Here is a 26,501-nt window from a genome sequence, read left to right as displayed (position 1 = left end):
ACGCAGACAGGCGCTCGTGGACCCAGAGCCATGCAGACAGACGCTCGTGGACCCAGAGCCACGCAGACAGGCGCTCGTGGACCCAGAGCCACGCAGACAGGCGCTCGTGGACCCAGAGCCACGTAGACAGGCACTCGTGGACCCAGATCCACGCAGACAGGCGCTCGTGGACCCAGAGCCACGCAGACAGGCGCTAGTGAACCCAGAGCCACGCAGACAGGCGCTCGTGGACCCAGAGCCACGCAGACAGGCGCTCGTGGACCCAGAGCCACGCAGACAGGCGCTAGTGAACCCAGAGCCATGCAGACAGGCGCTCGTGGACCCAGAGCCACGCAGACAGGCGCTCGTGGACCCAGAGCCACGCAGACAGGCACTCTTGGACCCAGAGCCAGCGGTGTGTCAAAGCAGCTCAACAGGTACTGTGTACGTGTGTGGGTGTTGAATCGTGTGTTCATGTATTCGTGTGATAACTAAGGTCGACTACTTTTTTTCACTGACGAAAACTAAATGACAACTAAATAAAAACTAAGCTATGGTGACATAGACTGCGATATAATATACTTTGTCAACATAACAAATGTTAGGGACAGACTAGTGGAGAAGAGATCCAGAAGAGCTAAAAGTCATTCTATGTTCGATTGTGCTCTGAAAATAGTCGCTGAACTGTGAGCTTGTAGTTTGGCTGTTTTGACCATGTGACCAAGTGTAAATTCAGACATTACGACGCCGTCAAGGCGGAGTCAAAATACATTTATACATACGTTTTGTTGATCTTTTGCTGTTTGCTTAACACTGATTGGTTGACTTCTGTCTGTCTGTCTGTCTGTCTGTCTGTCTGTCTGTCACGCACACACACACACACACACACACACACACACACACACACACACACACACACACACACACACACACACACACACACACACACACACACACGCAGGGGAAACGAGGGCCAGCCGTGTGTCTTTCTTCCTCAAAGTGAAGCTGTCAGAAGCCGAGACGAAGCTGGTCGTAGGTGAGTGTCTGTCCTTCATGTCGTAGGTGAGTGTCTGTCCTTCATGTCGTAGGTGAGTGTCTGTCCTTCATGTCGTAGGTGAGTGTCTGTCCTTCATGTCGTAGGTGAATGTCTGTCCATGTCGTAGGTGAGTGTGTGTCCTTCATGTCGTAGGTGAGTGGGTGTCCTTCATGTCGTAGGTGAGTGTGTGTCCTTCATGTCGTAGGTGAGTGTCTGTCCTTCATGTCGTAGGTGAGTGTGTGTCCTTCATGTCGTAGGTGAGTGTTTGTCCTTCATGTCGTAGGTGAGTGTCTGTCCTTCATGTCGTAGGTGAGTGTGTGTCCTTCATGTCGTAGGTGAGTGTGTGTCCTTCATGTCGTAGGTGAGTGTGTGTCCTTCATGTCGTAGGTGAGTGTTTGTCCTTCATGTCGTAGGTGAGTGTCTGTCCTTCATGTCGTAGGTGAGTGTTTGTCCTTCATGTCGTAGGTGAGTGTTTGTTCTTCATGTCATGAGTGTCTGTCCTTCATGTAGTAGGTGAGTGTGTGTTCTTCATGTCGTAGGTGAGTTTGTGTTCTTCATTTCGTAGGTGAGTGTCTGTCCTTCATGCACAATGAAGAATGCTCTGCGGTGTCCAGATTTGGTTGCAGTGAGGAATCGCTAATGACATTTTTCAAAGTCGACTTGTCGGACAGTAAAGTCGAAGTTGAGTCGATGCATCGTTTTATGACGGGGGGGCACTTTAACAGGGGCGGGTGGAGGTGCGCACGCTCAAATACGGAGCATGTCAAACAAAGCACTGCGCACACAGTGTCCTCTCCAATATGGCACAGTGTATGTATCATCTATATGGCAAAGCGCTGATTATCAAAACATTCACTTAGTAAGAGACCACACCTTCGCTCAAGTTTAACAGTTTATTGAATGATAAATGGGGGGAGGAGGGGAACCCGGGATGGGTGAGACTCAGGGTGGGGGAGTAGTCTCTGGAGAGGACGCCGTGTATGCACGCTCGGAGAGCGGACGTCTCTGCTCCGGTATTGCCCGGGTTCCTGAAAGAGAAGTAGAGAAGTGTGATTATGGAGAATTGGAGATGGAGGAGGAAGGGGTGGATGGAGGGATTGTTCTCGACCACGTAGGCAGTGAGAACAGGTAGTTGACGGCGCACAGGTGTATTTATACTGTGGTGATTGTGGCAGGATTGGCCAGGAGATAATGGAAGGCAGGTGGGTTTGATAAGGAAGGAGGAGTGATTGATAAGGAGGGGGGAGTGGTTATTGAATGATAAATGGGGGGAGGAGGGGAACCCGGGATGGGTGAGACTCAGGGTGGGGGAGTAGTCTCTGGAGAGGACGCCGTGTATGCGTGCTCGGAGAGCGGACGTCTCTGCTCCGGATCAGAGACGATCCTTGAGAACGGGTAGAGGGTTTACAGGCGGCCTAGGTGGAGGTGGGCGTTTTGGACGTCCGTGATGTTGGTCCTGATGTAGGACTGGTAGGCTCGGGAGGACCAGCGGCCGAGGATTCGGATGAGCTGGTCCGAGAGGCCTCGCCTAGACGCGGTGGTGGCTGCGCCGATGCGAAACGAGTGGCCGGAGTAGAGCTGGGAGGGGAGGCCGGACAGCGTGAGGATTTGGCGGAGGTGTTTGTGGAACCAGGAGCGGGTGGCGATGGAACCCGTCTCTGATGAACAGTGGGTCATGTGGTGAGGCGTTGAGGGAGCGTCTCGTGGAGACGTAGCGGAGAATGGGTTCGTAGGGGCTGAGAGGAGGATCAGTTCGGAAGAGGTGGATCGCTGAGGAACGTCCGAGCTGGTCTGTCTTGCTGTGTTTGAGGGTGAAAGTGAGGGAGTTGGAGGAGTGGAAGGCGACGTCAGAGAGGCTAGAATGACGGGAAGGGTCGTAACGGGCGGAGGAAGATGTGAACTCTGCGCAGCGCAGGAACCCGAAGAAAGCGAGGAGAAACATGCTTTCTAGGGTTAGGTCGACCAGGGGGGACAGGTACCCAGTGCGGAGTGTGGCCAGGCACTTGAGGAGTGAGTCGGAGGTGAGAGGCTGGCGGCCAGCGGGGGCCGGGGCTTCGGCACGGCGAAGGCCTCGGAGTAACAGGATGATGTGGGGGTGAGAGACGGACGGGCTTGGGGACCCGTGGAGGAGTTTAAAGAAGAAGTTGAGGCCACTCAGGTAGACTTGCATGGTGGAGGTGCGAAGGTGGGAGTTGCTGGGGATGTGTGAGTTGTGGGGGGAGGAGAGGTCTACGACGAGGCGCTTCTTCCCTGAATATTTCCGGGTGGCGATGCCGATCGGGCTGATGCGGTACACCGGGAAGGGAGGCTCTGTGAAGGGCCCCATCATGAACCCCTCCTTGACTTCCTTGGCGAGGAGAGTGTCGACCGTTGCTGCGTCTTGGGTGGCTGACAGGAGGTTGTGGGAAGTGGTGGGGATGGCTAGCAAGCCGGGGTGAAATCCGTTGGTGAAGCCGTTGAGGAGGAAGTGGACGAACTGGCGGTCAGGGTGATTGCGTAGGGCGTGGGAGAGGGCTGGGACTTTGACGGGGGTGTTGAAGTGGCGGCGGGCCAGTCAGGATGTGGGGTTGTGTAAGCAGGTGGTGCGGCCGTGCGCTCCTCCGCAAAATGAGCAGGCATGCAGCATCCTGCATGCAGACTGGGAGCAGCCGAGGTGGTTGACATTATTGCATATCATGCGGCCGGACTGATAAAAGATTGGTCTGCCCTGTTTGTCTGTGGCGCTGGAGGGAGAGATGAGGCTGTCCGGGGCTTGTTTGGGGACTATGGGGGGAGGGGGTTCTGCGGAGCAGGAGCGGGGGGGTTGGGCTGGAGGGCGGGTGGCAGAGGCGAATGCAGAGGCGGGGGCAGGTTTGGAGCGGGGCTTCTGGACGGCCGTGGTGCATGCGGAGGCAGGGTGGGAGGGGGCTCCACAGACCTCGCAGGACAGAGAGGCCCTGGACGCGAAGACCCTGCAGTAGAGCTCGTGGTCCAGGACCCCCCAGTATGAGGCTTGGTTGAGCTGCTGTATGCAAGCGTCTGCCTGGGTGGCGAAGAGGACTTGGTAAGTATAGTACCCCGTGCCGCCGAACCGAATTGCCAACTCGAGGACCAGGTTGAGGTACTGGTCCAGTTCGGCTCGGCGGCTAGGGTACGAAGAGCAGACCACGTCCCTGTAGAGGGAGAACGCAAAGGCGAGTGGAGTGGGAGAAGAAGTCGTCACGAGCCCTCTGGCGCTGGGTGCGCTCGTGGAGGGGCGAGCGGTAGCGAGCCTGGCGCTGTGGGGGCTCCAGGTGGGCAGGAGGGGGGAGGAGGGCGAGCGGCGCCGAGCCTGGCGCCGAGCCTGGCGCTGGGTGGGCTCCGGATCGGCGGGGGGATGAGGGGGTGGTGAGCGGCGGCGAGCCTGGCGCCGGGAGGGCTCCGGATCGGTGAGGGGGGGGGGGGGAGGGGGTGGTGAGTGGCGGTGAGCCTGGCGGCGAGTCTGGCGCTGGGTGGGTTCCGGGTGGGAAAGTTGCGAGCGGCGGTGAGCCTGGCGGCGGGTCTGGCGCTGGGTGGGCTCCGGGTGGGAAGGTGGCGGGCGGCGGCGAGCCTGGGTGGGTGAGGGGGGAGGGGGCTCCACTATGAGGAAGTCGTCCAGGAGGTGCACGAGGTGGGCTATGGGGTGGTTATTGATGAGGATCCAGCATAGGGAGTCGGAAAGGGAGTTGAAAATGTTTGGGCTGCTCTTGCATCCAAATGTGAGGCGGATGGCAAAATAGAAGGAGTCCTTCCATTGGACTCCGAAGAGGTGCCAGTAGTCGGGGTGGATGGGGAGGACTTTGAATGCGTTGGTGATGTCGGCCTTGGAAAGGAGGGATCAGCGGCCTGTGAGATGGATGAGGTTGATGGCGTTGTTGACGGTGTGGTATTGCATGGAGAAGTCATGACTGGGGATGAGGCTGTTGATGCTGGGGATGTGTGAGTTGTGGGGGGGAGGAGAGGTCTACGACGAGGCGCTTCTTCCCTGAATATTTCCGGGTGGCGATGCCGATCGGGCTGATGCGGTACACCGGGAAGGGAGGCTCTGGGAAGGGCCCCATCATGAACCCCTCCTTGACTTCCTTGGCGAGGAGAGTGTCGACCGTTGCTGGGTCTTGGGTGGCTGACAGGAGGTTGTGGGAAGTGGTGGGGATGGCTAGCAAGCCGGGGTGAAATCCGTTGGTGAAGCCGTTGATGAGGAAGTGGACGAACTGGCGGTCAGGGTGATTGCGTAGGGCGTGGGAGAGGGTTGTGGGGTTGTGTAGGCAGGTGGTGCGGCCATGCGCTCCTCCGCAAAATGAGCAGGCATGCAGCATCCTGCATGCAGATGTCAATCACTGATCACAATTTGGTGTGTCCGATATGTTGAGACAGTATCCAGGGCCTTGGCCAGGGCAGTTTCCAACTCTAAGCCAAAATCGTAGCTCTCAGAATGCCCAAGTCTGTGTAATATCTGGGTGAGTTTCTTGCTTCGGAACAAGTGCCTGACAGTCTCACAGAGTAGAATGTGTTTTGGTAACTTCCATTTTCCCTCCGACACTACACGGCACAAGTCTTGCCCAATGGAATATACCAGACGATTCAGCTTTTCATTATTCTCAATGTTTTCCTTGCCAGTCATAACCATGCTAAGGAACCGAACAAGGCCTGGGGGCAAGAGATTGTCATAATATGACAATCTCTTGCCCCCAGGCCTTGTTCCTATGTAAGCTCCATGTCATCGGCTGTTAGTGGCCACGGTAGGTCTTTGGACTCGCTGAAAGCCTGTAGAATACTCTGGCGAAGTTGGAGAGCAACATTTTGGTGCTCGTCTGTGCTTCCTAGAGTGTAAGCTTGTGCAAGAGCACTATAAACTGTGATGTGTGAGCTGTACACAAGCCAGAATGAAATGGCTTTTTGATGTTGTACCTTCGTGAAGTTGATATGCTCATTGATGGGGTCTTTCTGTAGGCGTTTCATTAGCTTTTCAGAGAGATAATTTGAGTTCTCGTGCCCATTCCGTTTCAATTGTTCGACATAGACCAAGCGTAAGGAACATAGCTGTAGGACCTCATTTTGCTGGATGATATGAGTTTGAATGTGTTCCAATACCGAAATGAGTGCATTTTCATGGGCAGCTGACATACAATCCTGTTCGGTATCCTTGGCTCCTTTGACTCTTTGAATCCCGCGTTCATAGTTTGCGAATGCTGTGTGGAAAGATTTAAAGCATGAAGGGTGATGTTTGGCCTCACAAGCAAAGAGATCTTTGCCTTTCACCTGTGCATTTGTTTTGTTCCTATAAGATGATAACTGACTTTGATCGCAACTTTGTTACAAAAAATGCATTCTGGTGGGAAGATGAGACCAGACGACGATCGACGAGGCGATCGATACCTCTCTGAGGTTGATGGTTATGGTTCTGTATCATCGGCATCTCCTAGGAGATGAAGGTTGGCGGTAAAGCGCAGATAACAGTTGCGGTGATATCCAACACATTCCAGGTCATCAGGTAGAGTTGAAGGGATCTGGTCACAGACTGACTGCATCCGATATGGAGACTCATGTGATTGTTGGAGACGTTGGTCCCGGATCGTATGAAGTCGCTGTAGTTTTTCTTCAGCAGTTCCTTTGATTTTTGTGAGGGGTGTAAAATTACCATGATCTGACAAGGATGGCACATGAAGGAGGCATATAACCGGAGGTGCTGCGGGTGCACATTTTCTTTTGTGCATGTTTGCTTAATGTGTATCTCTGTTGGAGAATTGAATGACAAAACCTATTAATATTATTAAATAGCTGATCAATGTTCCGAGTGCAATCATATGTTACGGTCATGTTTGAAAGTCATTTGTTTTGTTTTAACAGACTTATACTAAAAATATATAGTCTGTGAAAAAGACTTATGTTCAAGTAAGAAACATTCCATAATGTGGAGTCAGTTCAAATACAACGATTCATTCATTAATTTATTCCAAATGTAGAGCTGCGTTTGCTTCTTACCTTGGTTGTTTGGAGGATAATGTTGAAGGTGTGTGTAGTGAAGGCAGCTTTATAGTGTACGCATTGATTAGCTCAATGCGCAACAGCCTTGCAGTCACAGTTAGCTCTGTGGCCAATAAGTTTGTCAAGGCTAATTTAAAGAGTCACACCTGGCCTGAGTCAAATTAATAATAAATATGTTAAAGTAAATTTATTTTGTTATGGTGGTAATGACTTGCACACCAGATGCAAATCTGGTGTGATATTTTCAAGTCATATCGTATATCCAAATCATGTTGGATGTTTTCAAATCCAATATGAAAGAAAAAGAAAAGAAAAACACCATTTAAAAGCATTTGTTTTCGTGCAGTAGAATTCACTTTTAAGATAACAGCATTAGCAGTACATAATGAACCTATTGTTAAATTCTAGGCTTCTGGAAAACTACTGACTGAATATACTATTTTCTCCGATTTGAGGTATAGTGGAGACTTTTGGCTACAGAAAGAGTAATTTTCAAGATATTTTCTATATACAACTGGGGCAGTGATATTCACTATAAATTGCTGTAAAATAACCAGTTTTGTTGTTATTTGTCAAGTGGACAGTATATTTGATTGTGTTTTTGTGGATGATGTAGGTCATATTTTAAAATGCAATGGTAGCAAGCCTCAAAATCCTATTCTGCTACTTACCCCTACGTTTCAGGATACTCCATGAGAAATTTCAGACTGCCATGTCTATTTATGTAATTTTAGTGAATTAATATGTGCCTTTACACAATTTCGCCAGAGACCTATACCAAAAAGGGGGTTTTGAGGTAGGTGGGACATTTTGACAACTTTTTATCATAGCTCATCATTTTCAGCACATTTTTTCCAATAAGAAAACACTGTTTAGAAGTATATTTCCGGGGGGGGGGGGGGGGGGGGGGGGTGCATGTTACCCCCCTGCTCCCACTAGACTACTGAGCATGGTGGCGTGCTGAACAGGGGGGGACGTTGGAAGTGGGCGGGACGCGTTGCAGAGCTTTCTGTGGAGAAGAGCTCCTCGCTGTCGGAAGCGTGGAGCTCCAGCTGGTGGCGTGAATAGAAATATCTATATATAAGTATATAGTATGTAGAAATATCTAAGTATATAGTATGTAGAAATAGCCGCGGCGCGGTGGTTTCCTTTCTCCCTCCCTCTCTCTTTTTTTTAATTTTTTGTATATAGGACGGAACGAGAGAGATGGAAAACAGGACACAATGCGCGCCACTGTTAAGCAGCGCTTCGGGTGTTCGGGGGAACACAAACAATATAGTATGTTTGTTTACAAACAAACAAGTGACTGAGGAGCTTTATCAAAGCACGCATTGAGCTGAGAGTGAGTCTGAGTGACGGGCTGTCAAGAGTGACGCTTACGTGCTTGATCGCTCACGGCGAGGATGGCTGAGGACTTCGGTATCGGTAATCGGTAGACGAAAACTGTTTGACGAAAACTGTGTTTGTTCTCGACCACGTAGGCAGTGAGAACAGGTAGTTGACGGCGCCCAGGTGTATTTATACTTTGGTGATTGTGGCAGGATTGGCCAGGAGATAATGGAAGGCAGGAGGAGTGATTGATAAGGAGGGGGGACTGGTTAAGGTCGAGTGGAAGGAGGCCTCTTCTCCCGAAACTGCGTTGTATAAATACAACTTCCCTAAAACTGTAATAGTAACTAAACAGTGCGGGCACACTTGTACAGAGACCAGAAAAGAGAACACAACAGGAGAGGGGGCATAATTGGCACACAGCACAGCAGCAGCGCAGCAGCAGCGGCCTGAGAACACAATACAAAATATAACATTAACACTAGTGGCAGTACAGCAGCCCGACCTTCAGAACACAATATAGAAGACATAGGTCTATATATTAACATTACAGCAGCCAGCAGCAGTTTGGCACATCATCAGATCAGAATACAATCTGCATTACCTTCCACGTTCACGACGTGAACCTTCTCCTCCAACAACTCGATAACGTTCTCATGTTAGTTTGTTACTCATTTTTTGAGCCATGCAAATAAACAACAACCCGCACTGACCGGAGACGGAGAGATTAATGCGTCCCGCCGCTCCCGCGCGTAAAGCTAAACCAGAAACAGGACAGTCATTGCGTCAGCACGGATGTAGCCTCGGAAACCCAGACGTTTTATTTCCAGCACGGAGGTGGGGGGGGGATATCGTTTGGGGATAAAGTTTGCATGCTTCTACCTGTTACTTCTCTGACACCGCGCAGTTCAAATTCAGCCAGTCAATAGTGGGACACCGCTGAGAGCCACATACACAGCTGGAGTTAAGTTCTTAATTAAGGGCGCGTTCTGAATCGACTTGTGTTAATGACATCGATGCATCGATCTTTTAGTGAATACCCTAGTGTGTGTGTGTGTGTGTGTGTGTGTGTGTGTGTGTGTGTGTGTGTGTGTGTGTGTGTGTGTGTGTGTGTGTGTGTGTGTGTGTGTGTGCAGGTCTGCGCTCGGTGCTGGAGGTCCAGTGTGGGGACATCTCTAAGAGTGAGAGGCTGGTTCCGTTCTACATGTGTCGTAGCTGCCGGGAGACGATCCAACTCAAACACATCTGTGGACACGTCACCAGCCTCCCGCACCAGCTCAGATACATGGTCAGTATCACAGTACCTCACAGTACCTCACGGTACACCACAGTACCTCACAGTACCTCACAGTACACCACAGTACCTCACAGTACACCACAGTACCTCACAGTACCTCACAGTACACCACAGTACCTCACAGTACACCACAGTACCTCACAGTACACCACAGTACACCACAGTACCTCACAGTACCTCACAGTACACCACGGTACCTCACAGTACACCACAGTACCTCACAGTACCTCACAGTACACCACAGTACCTCACAGTACACCACAGTACCTCACAGTACCTCACAGTACACCACAGTACCTCACAGTACCTCACAGTACCTCACAGTACCTCACAGTACCTCACAGTACACCACAGTACACCACAGTACACCACAGTACCTCACAGTACCTCACAGTACCTCACAGTACACCACAGTACCTCACAGTACCTCACAGTACCTCACAGTACCTCACAGTACCTCACAGTACACCACAGTACCTCACAGTACCTCACAGTACACCACAGTACCTCACAGTACCTCACAGTACCTCACAGTACCTCACAGTACACCACAGTACACCACAGTACCTCACAGTACCTCACAGTACCTCACAGTACCTCACAGTACACCACAGTACCTCACAGTACCTCACAGTACCTCACAGTACCTCACAGTACACCACAGTACACCACAGTACCTCACAGTACCTCACAGTACCTCACAGTACACCACAGTACACCACAGTACCTCACAGTACCTCACAGTACACCACAGTACACCACAGTACCTCACAGTACCTCACAGTACCTCACAGTACCTCACAGTACACCACAGTACACCACAGTACCTCATAGTACACCACAGTACCTCATAGTACACCACAGTACCTCATAGTACACCACAGTACCTCACGGTACCTCACAGTACACCACAGTACCTCATAGTACACCACAGTACCTCATAGTACACCACAGTACCTCATAGTACACCACAGTACACCACAGTACCTCACGGTACCTCACAGTACACCACAGTACCTCATAGTACACCACAGTACCTCACGGTACCTCATAGTACACCACAGTACCTCATAGTACACCACAGTACCTCACAGTACCTCACAGTACACCACAGTACCTCATAGTACACCACAGTACCTCATAGTACACCACAGTACCTCATAGTACACCACAGTACCTCATAGTACACCACAGTACCTCACAGTACCTCACAGTACCTCATAGTACACCACAGTACCTCACGGTACCTCACAGTACACCACAGTACCTCATAGTACACCACAGTACCTCACAGTACACCACAGTACCTCATAGTACACCACAGTACCTCACAGTACACCACAGTACCTCATAGTACACCACAGTACCTCACAGTACACCACAGTACACCACAGTACACCACAGTACCTCACAGTACCTCACAGTACACCACAGTACCTCACAGTACACCACAGTACACCACAGTACCTCAAAGTACACGACAGTACCTCACAGTACCTCACAGTACACCACAGTACCTCACAGTACATCACGGTACCTCACAGTACCTCAAAGTACACGACAGTACCTCACAGTACCTCACAGTACACTACAGTACACGACAGTACATCAGTACATCACCAGCCTCCAGCACCAGCTCAGATACATGGTCAGTACATCGAGTGTTGTCCCTGAACGATCGTTCACAAACGTGTTCATATTTGGAGTATAATAAGCCCTTATTATCCGACACAAAATAACGAATCTTTCTCAGCCGTACAATTTCACTGGAGCGCGCAGCTCGCATCTAGTTATAATCTATAACTGCATGATGATTCTGTCATGCACGCAGACAGCAGACACAGAACCCTCGACCCAAACACTGAGGAAACTTGTTGTTGTTTGATTAAACATAATGTGCTACGAAAAATAGCTTCCAATAGCTTGTCGAGGAGGTATTTGTCCAGTCCATACATTATCGCCTCGGTCGGCCAACAAAAGACATCTCCCTCCACAGAAGCACAGTGATGCCTGATTTATTCTTCGTCGTACAACGTGTTCCATGCTGAAATTAGCAGATCTACAAGCTCACAACATGTTGCGTCCATAACACGTTGTGAGCTTGTAGATCAGCTATTTTCAGCACGCGGAGATATGCAGGCTGTGAGAACTGAACTGAGAGCCTTCACAATAAAAGCGTGCAGCTTTCACAAGTTGGCCCATAATTAAGACAAGGAAAAGGATTAAGAATTCTGTGGTAATGGAGATATTGTAAAAGTTGTCACTTTATTAATCCCAAAGTTATTTTTGGACTGCATTCCCAATAGGAATAAAGTCTGCAGTTCTATGGCTATGGGATGTGGCAATAATTAAAAAAAAAGAACTAAAAGTGTGTGTGTGTGTGTGTGTGTGTGTGTGTGTGTGTGTGTGTGTGTGTGTGTGTGTGTGTGTGTGTGTGTGTGTGTGTGTGTGTGTGTGTGTGTGTGTGTGTGTTTTAGTGGGAGAGGTACCCCAAAATTATGGGCGGGATCTGGAACCTGGAGGACTCGAGTGAGAAGGAGAAGATGGAGGACTTTGAGTTTACCATCAACAGGATCGCAGAGCACGAACATCTTTACAAAATGGATGCTGAGGTAAATTTACAATTTATCTTTTGTCCAGGGTTGTCCAGGGTGTTTTAGAGAAGGGAGAAGAGTCTGGGACGTGTGGAGCGTTGTCCAGGGTGTTTTGGAGAAGGGAGAAGAGTCTGGGACGTGTGGAGCGTTGTCCAGCGTGTTTTAGAGAAGGGAGAAGAGTCTGGGACGTGTGGAGCGTTGTCCAGCGTGTTTTAGGGAAGGGAGAAGAGTCTTGGACGTGTGAAGTAGGGGCAAGTAGGGCATTCACTAAAAAAATGATGCATTGATGCATCAATGTCATTAACACTTGAAGTCGATTCAGATTAGGAGAAGTCGAAAAAAAAAGAATATTAAAAATAATCAATTGTTTTCCCCATATCATATTTTTTGCTCTATGTGTGCGTGTGTACAGATTTCAAACTGTAGCATTGATTATTGTCACGGACAGAAGTCATTCTTTCCCTTTGCATAACGCACCGGAGCACACTCGCCTATTAGTTTGCATTTCATTCAGAACGTGCCCTTAATTAAGAACCTAACTGCAGCTGTGTATGTGGCTCTCAGCGGTGTCCCACTATTGACTGGCTGAATTTGAACTGCGTGTCAGAGAAGTAACAGGTAGAAGCATGCAAACTTTATCCCCAAACGATATCCCCCCCACCTCCGTGCTGGAAATAAAACGTCTGGGTTTCCGAGGCTACATCCGTGCTGACGCAATGACTGTCCTGTTTCTGGTTTAGCTTTACGCGCGGGAGCGGCGGGACACATTAATCTCTCCGGTCAGTGCGGGTTGTTGTTTATTTGCATGGCTCAAAAAATGAGTAACAAACTAACATGAGAACGTTATCGAGTTGTTGGAGGAGGAGGAGAAGGTTCACGTCGTGAACGTGGAAGGTAATGCACATTGTATTCTGATCTGATGATGTGCCAAACTGCTGCTGGCTGCTGTAATATTAATATAGACCTATGTCTTCTATATTGTGTTCTGAAGGTCGGGCTGCTGTACTGCCACTAGTGTTAATGTTATATTTTGTATTGTGTTCTCGTGCCGCTGCTGCGCTGTGTGCCAATTATACCCCAAACCCAGGGGGACAACGGCCGGCACGGACGTCAGTTTGCCCAAGAGGCGGAGGAATGTGATAAACGACAGCCGACTGCCTCTCCGAAACATGGGAAGAAACTTTATAATGTCGTCCACCCGGCGGGAGGACGGACAGGCTTTCATCGTTATGGTGTGTAAAGCCAGACCAATAAACGTTGTGGTTCGGGATGGGATCAGGCAACTCTTTTCCACATTTACCTTGAACCTCAGCCGGGCTGCATGGGACAGGAGACGTGCTGTGTCCTCGGCTACCTGCGCCTGGGATGGCGCGCAATTCAGCCAGTCATCGAGATATGGGAGGATCTTGACGCCCTGCGACTGGAGAGGCGCTGCCACACACCTTGTGAATACAGAATTCTGAACTGCCAGTGGCGGCCTCAATAGGCAAACCGCAGGAACTGCAACACCGCCAGCAACACTCCCCCCGGCCCCTAGGGGCCCTGGGGGGGTGTCCGCCAGGGCCCTGGGCTCGAAACTGCCTAGCAGAGGACCGGCCAGGGTTATGGCCTTGCCTCTGTTCGGTACGCTGAGCAGTGCGCTGGCCCCAAGTGGGGGCCTGTGGCAGGCGAGCTCGGGTGGCTGCTCCTGTTAGGAGGCCCATCTGGGGGAGGCATGCGCTGTCGCCGCAGGCTTGACAGCTGCTCCTTGTCCTCCCTGGTTGCCCTGCGAGAGCCAGACTGAACCAGAGTGGACATCATCCGTCCAAGCTCTCGTGACATGAGGCCGAATGCCTCCAGTGATGCGTCACAGAGGGTGTTGGAGTCTGCGGGCTCTGCACTCGCGTTGTCCGCCTGCAGAGACGCCGAGAGGGCAAGCATGAGGTGTGACAGGGAGTTAGAGATCCTCCCGGCACGGGCTCCTGCGTCATAAGCCCTTATGAGGAGGTCGTCGGTGGTCCTGCACTGGGGTCGGGGGCACCTGGTATCCTGCCGTAGCGCCTCGTCGGGGTCGACGACTAGGGATGCAATGCAGGGCTCCACAGCCGGCATGTGATGCAGGCCGACTCCTTCCGCGTCGTCCATGGCCGCGAGAGTACGCCCATCGGCAGAGAGACGAGAGCAAGCCTTTGAGTCTCTCCAGCAGGTATGTAGCTCCTTCAGAAAGTCCTCTGAGTGAGGAACGGCGAAGTTAGTGGGGGCTGGCTTGTGCTTAAAGAAGCGGCTTGACGGGGCTGACGATCAAGAGCCATGTATAGGACGGCTCTCATGTAGCTGTCCCCCGTCTCAGTCAGACAGGTCTGGGCTGACGAGTATGAGCCCGGCTCCGAGGCCTCGGAAGCCCCCTCTGCCCCATCTGCCTCACCTTCCTCATCGTCGTGGAAGTGGGTGGCTGAAGCCGCCAGGGACAGTGTGTCATGGTCCTGATCCTCAGGGATCAGGTGTGGCATCGGAGGAGATAGGTGCTTCTGCGTCCTCCGGAGGAATCTCGGGCTGACGGGCCATGAGTATGGCCCTCATTCGGGCCAGGTCGGCAGACAGCTGGTCGACCTTAGATGATAACATATGGTCGGGCCCCGCCCTTCTCTTAGGTAGCAGGTGTGGTGGACCGACGCTTGGTAGCCCTGGTCTGGCGTTGAGACAGCCGGCCCGATGGGGGGAGCTCACCTTCGACCTTTTCCACCTGTGCCAACCTGGCTGCCCTCACCTCCCGGGGCATGATGGTGCAGTTCATGCACAGGTTCTCACCGAGTGCCTCCCTCAGATGTTGGGGGCCAAGGCACCCAGGGCAGAGGTCATGCCCATCCTCTGGCCGCAGAGGAGCCTGGCAGGAGGTGCAAAGCTGGTGGGTGGGATTCATCCATTGGTAACCCGCACCAGTCGTATGTAGCCCAGAGCGTGGACGCTACTGGTCGCTAGGGGTGGAGCCGTATGCTGGAGGGAGGGAGCGCGGACGCTGCCTGTGCCAGCTAAAGGGTGCTCTAACAGAGACTAGTACTCTGTAAATGCACTATACAAAACCGTTGCTAGAAGGTTGTATATAGGAAAAAACAACAATAACCTATAAAGAGGCAACGACTCTGGTCTAAGCCGAAATTAAAGTCCACTATTGGAAAACAAGTGCCGACTAAATCAGTCAAGTTAAATGACCTTGGTTACTGAAGTAACGGCTATAGTCCGACGATACTAGTCGGCGCTGCTATATAGCCGGGCATAGACTCATTAGAGAGGAAAAAGCTGCCCTATGTATACCTCGCAGTAGCAGAGGCTTAATAATATAGAAAGTAAAGAAGTACACTACACGAAATGAGTGTCAACTGAGTTGCACCGTGCTGGGGCGTGCCGCGTTGCAGACACGTGCTAATAAACAGAAAAGTAAACAATAGCGTCGACTGACGAGTGTGTCACTCGTGCTGGGAGCGGGCAGCGCTAACGCTTGCCGTCACTAGCACTGCAGTGTAGCATTAATGGGAATCAGAACAGCGTAAGCTAAGCAAAGAGGAGCGAACTATCCGTTCAACTTTGTGTATGGCAGGGAAGCGGCGCGCACGCAGCCTATGCTAACAGAGGTTGTTTATCAGCTTACCTTCGTTCCCAGTTCCCACGGAGAAAAGAAGAAACGTGAAGTCAAGCTCCACTCGAAAACGGTAGTATTTAAGTCGCAGTTCCTGGAGGGCGAACGCACGCTACTCCAACCAATATATGGTCACGGGACTACCAGCGACTTATTTGGGTAGAAATAGTTCTGTAATAATGCAATTCAATTCTGCTGTAGAACTTGTAGAACTGAGCCCCTGGTGACCACCGGAAGATATAGACGACTCCGGGTCATCACAGGGTCAAAATTGACATTGTTGGTATAAAATACTCGACTGCGCGAAGGGATGTATTCAGTGCTTAAAGCACCGCCTCTGGCGGTCAGCAGGGACGAAATAGAACCTGAGTGTGACGTCAACTGTACAATTTACAATTTAGCCATTTAGCAGACACTCTTAATCCAGAGCGATTTACATTGGTAAATGGTAAATGGTGCATTTATATAGCGCCTTTATCCAAGGCGCTTTACATAGTGCATTATATTCACACACTGATGGCGGAGGAAACCATGCAAGGCACCAACCAGCACATCAGGAGCAATCAGGGGTTCAGAGTCTTGCTCAAGGACACTTCGACACTAACGCTATGAGCTTGTAGATCTGCTATTTTTCAATAGCTGAAGTATAACACAATGCTTAGTTCAAACACCAAAAGGGGTTCCCGTCCAGAATGGGTTATTAATCTGTGTGTTGGTTATGTAACAATTTGGAACCGATGAAAAGCCCTTTCGGACAAAACCTCTTAACTCCATTGGACCCTCAAACTGTCTGCGAATTAAAGCAGCTAACTCCACCACCTCTCTCCGCCTCTCATGCAAGCAATTGACTATAGAGACACACGGGGACTACAAATTTCACGCCCCCAAATGAGACAGCGTCCCCACTTCAGGTCCGTTAGACCAGTGTACTGCATGCCAGCCCATAGAAGTCAATTGAAATTCCACTGTAGTTAGCCTACTTTTAAAATAATACAAAATGAACTGAAGACTATATTGATTTGAATAAAAATATGTTTCCAAATGTATGAAGTGTCTTTGTCAACATATGTTTTTGTTTTCTCAATAGATGACTTGTTTCACATTTAATTTACCACTTGAATGAGTTACCCATAATGTGAGCAGAGCTGAGTTGACAGACTGATTAAATTTACAATTTAGGCATTTAGCAGACACTCTTAATCCAGAGCGATTTACATTGGTAAATGGTAAATGGTGCATTTATATAGCGCCTTTATCCAAGGCGCTTTACATAGATTGTGCATTATATTCACCCATTCACACACTGATGGCGGAGGAAACCATGCAAGGCACCAACCAGCACATCAGGAGCAATCAGGGGTTCAGAGTCTTGCTCAAGGACACTTCGACACTAACTCTGGGGGAGCCCGGGTTTGAACTGACGACCTTGTGCTTACCATCCGGCCACTCAAAAGCATGGCGATACATCACAAGATAAAAAGTAGTTATCATGAAACATGCGTAGGCTAAGCTAAGAACGTAACAGTGGAATGTCATGTGTAATGTTATTTAAGAACCCCTTTTGGTGTTTTAAGCATTATGTTATACTTTAGCTCTAAGCTCTTAGATGCCACGCTACGAGCTTGTAGATCTGCTAATTTCTTTTTAATCGTGAAAATGTGGCTCAAACCTTTGAATATATATTATTTCAGAGCGAACGTTTTTAACTCAAATCTTTGCTTCTGGGGGGTCCCTGGAACAACATATTTTCAGATGGGGCTCAGCGGCCAAATACATATATATTTGGGGGTCCTTGACATTAAATAGTTGACATAACGACTGACATAGAAACATGAGGTTTTTCAGAAAACTGTCAAGATTTAGAAGACATTTTGTAGAATCGTCCTCAGGTCTAAATGGGTTAATAATAGCTGTAACGTTGTCTCTCCACCAGGTCATACTGCTTGACAAGAAGTCGTATCATGGAGTTCGAGTTTCTTCATTCAGTGAAGGTACAGTTTCTTTCTTTTCAAAATCGTTTCATTCACGTTTTTCAGCTTTTATCCATGAATTCACGTCTCGCCAACATGGCGTGAGTAACAGTGTTGTTTTCGTCGACTAATACTAAGACAAAAAATGTTCGTCGACTACCCCTTTTTCGCTGACGAAAACTACATAAAAACTAAATGAAAACTAAGCCATGATGACTAAAACTATGACTAAATATACTGTCAACAAATAAAAACTTGACTAAAATGTTAGGAAGGGACTAGTGGACCAGAGATCCAGTATATGTCATTTTACACTTGGTTGCATGCTGAAAATAGCCGATCTACACGTTGTGAGCTTGTAGATCGGCTATTTTCAGCAAGTGAAAAAAACAGTCATTACGACGGCATCAAGGCCCGCCAAAATACATTTTAGTCGACCAAATCAACTGTATAGTCGACTAAAATCTTATGATATTTAGTCGACTAAAACTAGACGACCAGGTGACTAAAATGTGACTGAAACTAAATTAAAACTATTGAAGAGATAGTCTAACCTAGATTTTTAAAATCCTTAAGGTGTCTAGTGAATTAATTGTAATTACATTTTAATGAGTTTAATGAGTTAAATGTGTTTACTATACATCTTGAAGATTGTAAAAATGCAAATGTTAGAAAAATCACATCAATAGGGTGCATGGGGGAGGAGTTGTTGTGATGCAGGTTAGGCAAATAAAAAAAACCATTTGTGTTTATTTGTGTTTTTATGCACTTCACATGATGGAACCATGGTCTTCATATCGATCAATTCATCATGCAAAGACAAACATAACATGGGGTGAATGGTTCCTGTCGGATGTATAGTTCAGGAGCTATGTTGGTTTTATTTTTCACAGCAAAAAATCCAGGACGAACACATATGTTAAAAAAAACATATGTGGGACAATAATTAGCTCGGGGAACATCAAAATTCATTCACTAGACACCTTAGGCTAAGGATTATAAAAAGGTAGGTTAGAAAATATATATCTTTCGGGTACTATAATTGACCCCTTCCTACCAGACTAAGACTATGACTAAAACTAAAATCAAAATTTGCTGCCAAAAACAACACTGGTGAGTAACCGAGTAAAAAGAAAGATCCCATAGCCCGAAGGTGGATGGGACGACTGTGATTGGCTGAGACATAACCAGCCTCTGTTTTTTTTTACTAGGAAACATGAGGTAAACACAAAAAAGACACATTACAAATACGTACATGAGGATGTTTTCCCTGTAGTAGCAACGTTAGTTAGTTATACCATTTAGGCCTGACGTCGAAATAAAAAAAACGTTCGCTCTGAAAGAATATATTCAAAGATTTGTGCCGCATTTTTACGATTTAGCGCGCCACTCGGTGGCACGCTATGAGCTTGTAGATCTGCTATTTTTCAATAGCTAAAGTATAACACAATGCTTAGTTAAAACACCAAAAGGGGTTCCCGTCCAAAATGGGTTATTAATCTGTGTGTTGGTTATGTAACAATTTGGAATCGATGAAAAGCCCTTTCGGACAAAACCTCTTAACTCCATTGGACCCTCAAACTGTCTGCGAAATAAAGCAGCTAACTCCACCACCTCTCTCCGCCTCTCATGCAAGCAATTGATTATAGAGGGTATGCGCGTGACATCATCGTACCTGGAAGTTATGCGGGAACGCCCACTGAGTGTAAAAAAAGTACTTTCTGGCCTTGACAGTGTGGTATATGAACTATACCATCACTGTACAGACTTAACCAAGAACTGGAGAGCAGGAGAGAATTGTGAGATGGAAGACAGCAGATCAGAGATGTTGTTGGTTTATTTCAGCGAAGCACAGCACACAGCATACAGCATAAGCTCACGCCAGCCAGAATGGCCTGACGTCTCCACACAGGGCTTACGCCCGACTGACTGACCGTTCACATTCTGGTTAACCTTTTAAGCATTTTACATGGGTGTAGGGTGGCGACAGAAAGATGAATACACTTTAGAGACAAGTCCTTTGATCAACCAGTCTGCTCCAACAGTGGCCACTTTGAACCACTGTTTAGCATGTAATTGTCCTTTGGGTGTGTCACCCAGGAACTCACCCAAATGACACCCCAGGGGTCCCGGGCCAAGTGCTTGAAGTGAAAACAAGCTCTCAGATCGACACCTCCAGATGAAAACAGGATGATAACAGCTGAAAGTCACTCAGGTCTACTGAATGTAAATACACGTACACATTATTGTAGAGTTATGAGTTCCTAATATTCAGTGGTGGGCCGTCAGGGCCAGCAAGGCCTTCTCTGCTGGCCCACTTGCCTGATGCAGAAATTTATATTTTATAATAAGTTTTTCTTTTTAACAAATATTATATCTATAATATTATATATAATATTATATTTATTTCGCTGCCACTGCACTGTTTTTCACTCAGACAGGCTGGATGCTCTGCTTCCATTCTGTGCAGGTACAACAGCCCTTGGGTTTTTTTTAACCAATGAGATTATTTCCTTGTGTTGTCTCCGGGTAAAATTCTCTACCGGGAGGCCTGCAGAAACTCCAGTGAATCCCCTTGCTGTTGAAATGAATGGGATCAATATAGAGATTGACAGGTTCCTTAGCCAATCAGATTTCGAGTTTGCCCTGCTGGGCGTTTTCTTTCATGTACCAGCGCCAGCTAGCTGGCCTTTGGTGACGTTAACGTCTTGCTTGGATCCCATCATTGGGGGGAAATATTGTCAAATGAGAAAAGAGAACTGGGTGTTTCAAACTTTCTGCGCGAGTTCCCATGTGTGGGTTGATTGAGGAGCTAAATAGATTTAACTCACAAACAAACGCGGAAAACGGCTGAAGGAGGAGAAGAAACAGATTTAGTGGTGGATTTACAGTCAAAGCATTTTTCGAGAAGGAAGGACTTCAAGAAAAGCTTGCAGGGTAGACCATTGGTATGATGCAGGCAGCCATGGTAAGGATCTTTATATAATATTTATATACATGCGATCGCGATGGACTTCAGGACGTGTGGTTGTCCGTGCTGACAGTGTGTGTGGCCGAGTCTTATGTGGCTGTGCGTAGCCTCGGTCCCAGGCTCACTTAGGCTGTGCGCTGCGGAGCCACTTGTGTGTGTGTGTGTGTGTGTGTGTGTGCACGCGCGCGCGCGCTGCGCTGCGCTGCGTGTGTTTAGTCCCCGCCGGTGCAGCATAGCTGGGATATTACAGAGCCTGATATGAGTGTGGTTCAGTTCCACCAATTTTTGCGTGGTTTAATGTTGTATAAGAACATATGACAGGGGGGGGGGGGGGGGGGGGAATAGCCGATCTACAAGCCCACAGCGCGTCGTGAGCTTGTAGATCGGCTAGTTTCGGGGGGGTGGGGGGGGGGGGGGGGGTTGAAGGCCTAGTTCATTTCGGCACGGACCGCCACTGCTAATATTCCTCAACAGCCCATTCATCCAAACAGAAAATTGCATTAAACAATGCAGAAAATTGCATTAAACAATGTTAAACTCACCAACATTGCAGCTGAACGAAAAGCTTGAATTATAGAAAAGCTTGAATTATCCTCTTTCTATCTGCAAAGTTTTTGTTTCATGAAAATCCACCATAGAAACGTTATGAGCTACTTTCTGTCAAGTAATTCCCTGCATTTGATTATTTGTGTCAGAGTTTGGAAGTGCTTGTTTTCAATAACACAACATTTTGCTGCCTCCTGCATTATGTGACATTTAGAAACAGGTGGTACGCAGGACGGTTGAGTGATTTCCAACGAGCGCTTCCAAACTCCAACACTCCATGCTGCTCAATGTTTTGCCACTCAGTCTAGATGAGGGGGGCGCGTGTCCTGATGGGAAAATCATGCCTGTGCATACTCTCTATATCTAAAGTCACAACACCAACAGATATCAACGTCTGTCTGTCTGTCTGTCTGTCTGTCTGTCTGTCTGTCTGTAGGCATCCACATACTGGAGTCATCCAGGCCACCGGAGGCAGACCAGAGCACAGATAACGGTATATATACTGACTTAACAGCGCCAACAATCACACACAATGCAGAATACAGATGCGTCCCAGCTAGAGGGCGCTGTTGATGTTCCTCATCTTTGTCAATATAAATTAAACAGTGGTTTTCAACCAGTGGTCCTTTTAAGGGGTTCCAGCTATATGATAGAGAGTTGGTAACCAAATGGATCTTTAACTCTTGAGAGTGTAAAATGAAACCAAATGGACCCGTACGGGTCCCATTGGTTTAATTTTACTCTCTTAAAATATTGTTAAACATCTGCATTACTTAATTAATTTAAAAGAAGTCTACACAAAATTAGAGAATCTAAAATAATTGTTATTTCGACCAATGTTTGCCTGTTATCTCTCCTAAATGGTACCAACATCAACAGACACACACACAGCATGACATTGTAGACAAAATGTTATCCAACAGCGATAACAAAATATTCTTTCGTTTTGGGGTCTGAGAGGCTAAATGTCATCACATGGTGGTTCCGTGGCTCAAATGGGTCTGAGAGGCTTAAATGTCATCACATGGTGGTTCCGTGGCTCAAATGGGTCTGAGAGGCTAAATGTCATCACATGGTGGTCCGTGGCTCAAATGGGTCTGACAGGCTAAATGTCATCACATGGTGGTCCGTGGCTCAGATGGGTCTGAGAGGCTAAATGTCATCACATGGTGGTTCCGTGGCTCAAATGCAGAATAAATAAATAATGGGCCTTGAAGTGAAAAGGGTTGAAAACTATTCTGTATCGTTGTAAAGCTGTCTGTCTACAGGCTGTATCGTTGTAAAGCTGTCTGTCTGCACGCTGTATCGTTGTAAAGCTGTCTGTCTGCACGCTGTATCATTGTAAAGCTGTCTGTCTGCACGCTGTATAGTTGTAAAGCTGTCTGTCTGCACGCTGTATCGTTGTAAAGCTGTCTGTCTGCACGCTGTATAGTTGTAAAGCTGTCTGTCTGCACGCTGTATCGTTGTAAAGCTGTCTGTCTGCACGCTGTATCGTTGTAAAGCTGTCTGTCTGCACGCTGTATAGTTGTAAAGCTGTCTGTCTACAGGCTGTATCGTTGTAAAGCTGTCTGTCTGCACGCTGTATCGTTGTAAAGCTGTCTGTCTGCACGCTGTATCATTGTAAAGCTGTCTGTCTGCACGCTGTATAGTTGTAAAGCTGTCTGTCTGCACGCTGTATCGTTGTAAAGCTGTCTGTCTGCACGCTGTATCGTTGTAAAGCTGTCTGTCTGCACGCTGTATCGTTGTAAAGCTGTCTGTCTGCACGCTGTATCGTTGTAAAGCTGTCTGCCTGCACGCTGTATCGTTGTAAAGCTGTCTGTCTGCACGCTGTATCGTTATAAAGCTGTGTCTGCACGCTGTATCGTTGTAAAGCTGTCTGTCTGCACGCTGTATCGTTGTAAAGCTGTCTGTCTGCACGCTGTATCGTTGTAAAGCTGTCTGTCTGCACGCTGTATCGTTGTAAAGATGTCTGTCTGCACGCTGTATCGTTGTAAAGATGTCTGTCTGCACGCTGTATCGTTGTAAAGCTGTCTGTCTGCACGCTGTAACGTTGTAAAGCTGTCTGTCTGCACACTGTATCGTTGTAAAGCTGTCTGTCTGCACGCTGTATCGTTGTAAAGCTGTCTGTCTGCACGCTGTATCGTTGTAAAGCTGTCTGTCTGCACGCTGTATCGTTGTAAAGCTGGTCTAGTCTGTATACACACTGTATCGTTGTAAAGCTGTCTGTCTGCACGCTGTATCGTTGTAAAGCTGTCTGTCTGCACGCTGTATCGTTGTAAAGCTGTCTGTCTGCACGCTGTATCGTTGTAAAGCTGTCTGTCTGCACGCTGTATCGTTGTAAAGCTGTCTGTCTGCACGCTGTATCGTTGTAAAGCTGTCTGTCTGCACACTGTATCGTTGTAAAGCTGTCTGTCTGCACGCTGTATCGTTGTAAAGCTGTCTGTCTGCACGCTGTATCGTTGTAAAGCTGTCTGTCTGCACGCTGTATCGTTGTAAAGCTGTCTGTCTGCATGCTGTATCGTTGTAAAGCTGTCTGTCTGCACGCTGTATCGTTGTAAAGCTCCCGACGAGTGTTCGTCTTCATCATCTTTCATCATCCTCGTTCCCCGTTCAGAAGAGACGGAGAACGCCATGAAGACCGAGCCAATCGCAGAGCAGATGACAGGCAGGCCACACCCAGAGGTGAAGACCGAGCCAATCGCAGAGCAGACGACAGGCAGGCCACACCCAGGGGTGAAGACTGTGCCAATCCCAGAGCAGATGACAGGCAGGCCACACCCAGGGGTGAAGACCGAGCCAATCGCAGAGCAGATCTCCGACAGGCCACAGCCGGTGCGAGTTGCTACCATGAACACTTACAACTCCACCATAACAGGTGTGTGAGGTAAAAAATGGTAATTGGTGCATTTATATAGCGCCTTTATCCAAGGTGCTTTACATAGTGTGCATCACATTCACCCATTCACACACATCCACACACCTTTACATAGATTGTGCATTACATTCACCCATTCACACACACATTCACACACCTTTACATAGATTGTGCATTACATTCACCCATTCACACACACACACACACACACACACACACACACACACACACACACACACACACACACACACACACACACACACACACACACACACACCGATGGCGGAGGAAACCATGCAAGGCACCAACCTGCACAGCAATTAGGGGTTCAGAGTAGCTTGCTCAAGGACACATCAACACTAACCCTGGGGGAGCCCGAGTTCGAACTGGCAACCTTGCGGTTACCATCCGGCCACTCTACCGCTGAACCACCGCCGAGGTCAACACTACTCTCCCACCAACACACACACAATATCGACTATCAAACCATGTCCTTGACACAGGAGGTAGAGCAGGCCGCTTGGCAACCGTGAGGTTCCCGGTTCGATCCCTGTGGGCTCCCCCAAGTCCAAGTGTCCTTGAGCAAGACTCTGAACCCCTGATTGCTCCCGATGTGCAGGTTGGTGCCTTGCATGGTTTCCTTCCTTCCTCCGTGTGTGTGGTGTGCGCGTGTGTGCGTTCGCGTGTACAAAGTGCCTCAGATTATTTCAAGTCTCATTGGTCTAATTGTCTCTCTGCTGTTTCCAGTCACCATTAAACAGGAAGTGAAACAGCAAGACCACACCCACCGCTGTTTCTCTGGTAAATAATTATAATAATAGTATTTCTCTGGACCTCCTGGTAAATGCTGATGTATTTTACTCTTTACTATCGTAAAGTGCAGAGGAAACAATCTCACTATTAACAATTTAAATGTGTTAATTACACTGTCATTTAAATGTCCTGTGCAGTCGTATATCTGTATGGAAGTCATGTTGTGACATGCTTGCATGTGTATTGAATCTGGTCTGGTTTTTTCTTTCCACACCTCCCCACCTCCCCTCCCCACCTCCCCTCTCCACCTCCCCTCCCCAGAAATGAGGACATCAGAGAAACGTGTCTTGGATCACCTGTCCTCAAACGAAGACGCAGAGACCACGGGGAAACGGAGGAGACTTTCACCGTGTCCCGACGGACGCAAGCTAGAGCTGGTCCTGAACTCGCTCAAAATACTCGCTTCCTTCAACTTCAACCTGGAGTCTCCACCACCGAGTCCAGACTCTGCTCCCTGGACCAGGGGACACAGCACGGCCCCTGCTGGGTCTGTGGAGCCCTGGTCCAGGGGACACAACACGGTCCCTGCTGGGTCTGTGGAGCCCTGGACCAGGGGACACAGCACGGCCCCTGCTGGGTCTGTGGAGCCCTGGACCAGGGGACACAGCACGGCCCCTGCTGGGTCTGTGGAATCCAGACATACGTGGCTGGTTAAGACTCACCTGTGGCTCCAGACATACGTGTCTGGTTAAGACTGACCCGTGGCTCCAGACATAACGTGGCCGGTTAAGACTCACCCGCTTCCACGTGCGGTTACGGTTAGTAACGTCAGATTATTGTGACCTTGATATTAGGGATGGGAATTATCGATTAACCGTTAGTTCATAAGCGGCATTTTCTTTTCTTAATTTTGCCGCACCCACAGCTGTAGTTGTATGATAAAGGGGGAGGGGTTAGGCTGATAGTGTGGTGTCACTATATTACTGTTTATTTCATTGGCCCGTTTGACTGTCAAAGGTTCAGCCTCCAGGAAGAAACCCTAAATATAAAGTTAATAGACCAATTATTTGTTTACAAACATTGGGACTGGGCGCACGGGTGACTGTTTCATGTAATCAATTCCCAACAGATCTCCAAACCTGTTGTTTTGGGGAGCGCTGGTTTCAGTCCATTCAATCTCTCTTGTGTGTTGGCTAGTGAGATGCACCCTAGGAGACATTTATACTTCAAAGCGCAACAGTATTGCGCACAGAGAACAGCTGATATACAAGGCAAGCGACTGTTGTTGAGTGTAGAGGTATGCGTGCGCGACACCATCGCGGGACGATGCATAGGTTATACTTGATGGGCTGCAGGTGCGCGTGCAGCCATGGACAACCAGGCTGCTGCCGTGATCATGAGCGCACCTCCTGTTCTTATGACAGCGACTGGAGGTGTGGTTTTGAGGACAACTGATTTGAATTGCTATTATTGTTCAAACACAACAGAAACCAATGGATTATATATTTGAAGGGCGAGAGATCACAATAAAAACCCTAATCATTCTTCCTCCACAC

General features: G+C 48.5%; 1 protein-coding gene across 1 annotated transcript; it reads left to right on the top strand.

Moving 5' to 3' along the window:
• Positions 1-303: 303 nt before the first annotated feature.
• Positions 304-25,697, top strand: LOC306918712 (uncharacterized protein; the record flags this gene model as incomplete). Its single annotated transcript, XM_079531584.1, has 9 exons — positions 304-416; positions 941-1,015; positions 9,463-9,614; positions 12,101-12,235; positions 17,764-17,821; positions 21,754-21,810; positions 23,932-24,192; positions 24,940-24,993; positions 25,267-25,697. Exons 3-9 carry the CDS (start codon positions 9,531-9,533, stop codon positions 25,695-25,697), a joined length of 1,080 nt encoding a protein of 359 aa, XP_079387710.1. The 5' UTR covers positions 304-416; positions 941-1,015; positions 9,463-9,530.
• Positions 25,698-26,501: the final 804 nt, after the last annotated feature.

This window comes from Electrona antarctica (assembly GCF_951216825.1).
Source record: "Electrona antarctica genome assembly, contig: scaffold_200, whole genome shotgun sequence".
Lineage (NCBI taxonomy): Eukaryota > Metazoa > Chordata > Actinopteri > Myctophiformes > Myctophidae > Electrona > Electrona antarctica.
The sequence above is the reverse complement of the archived record's forward strand: the minus strand, read 5'-3'. Positions and strand labels throughout refer to the sequence as shown.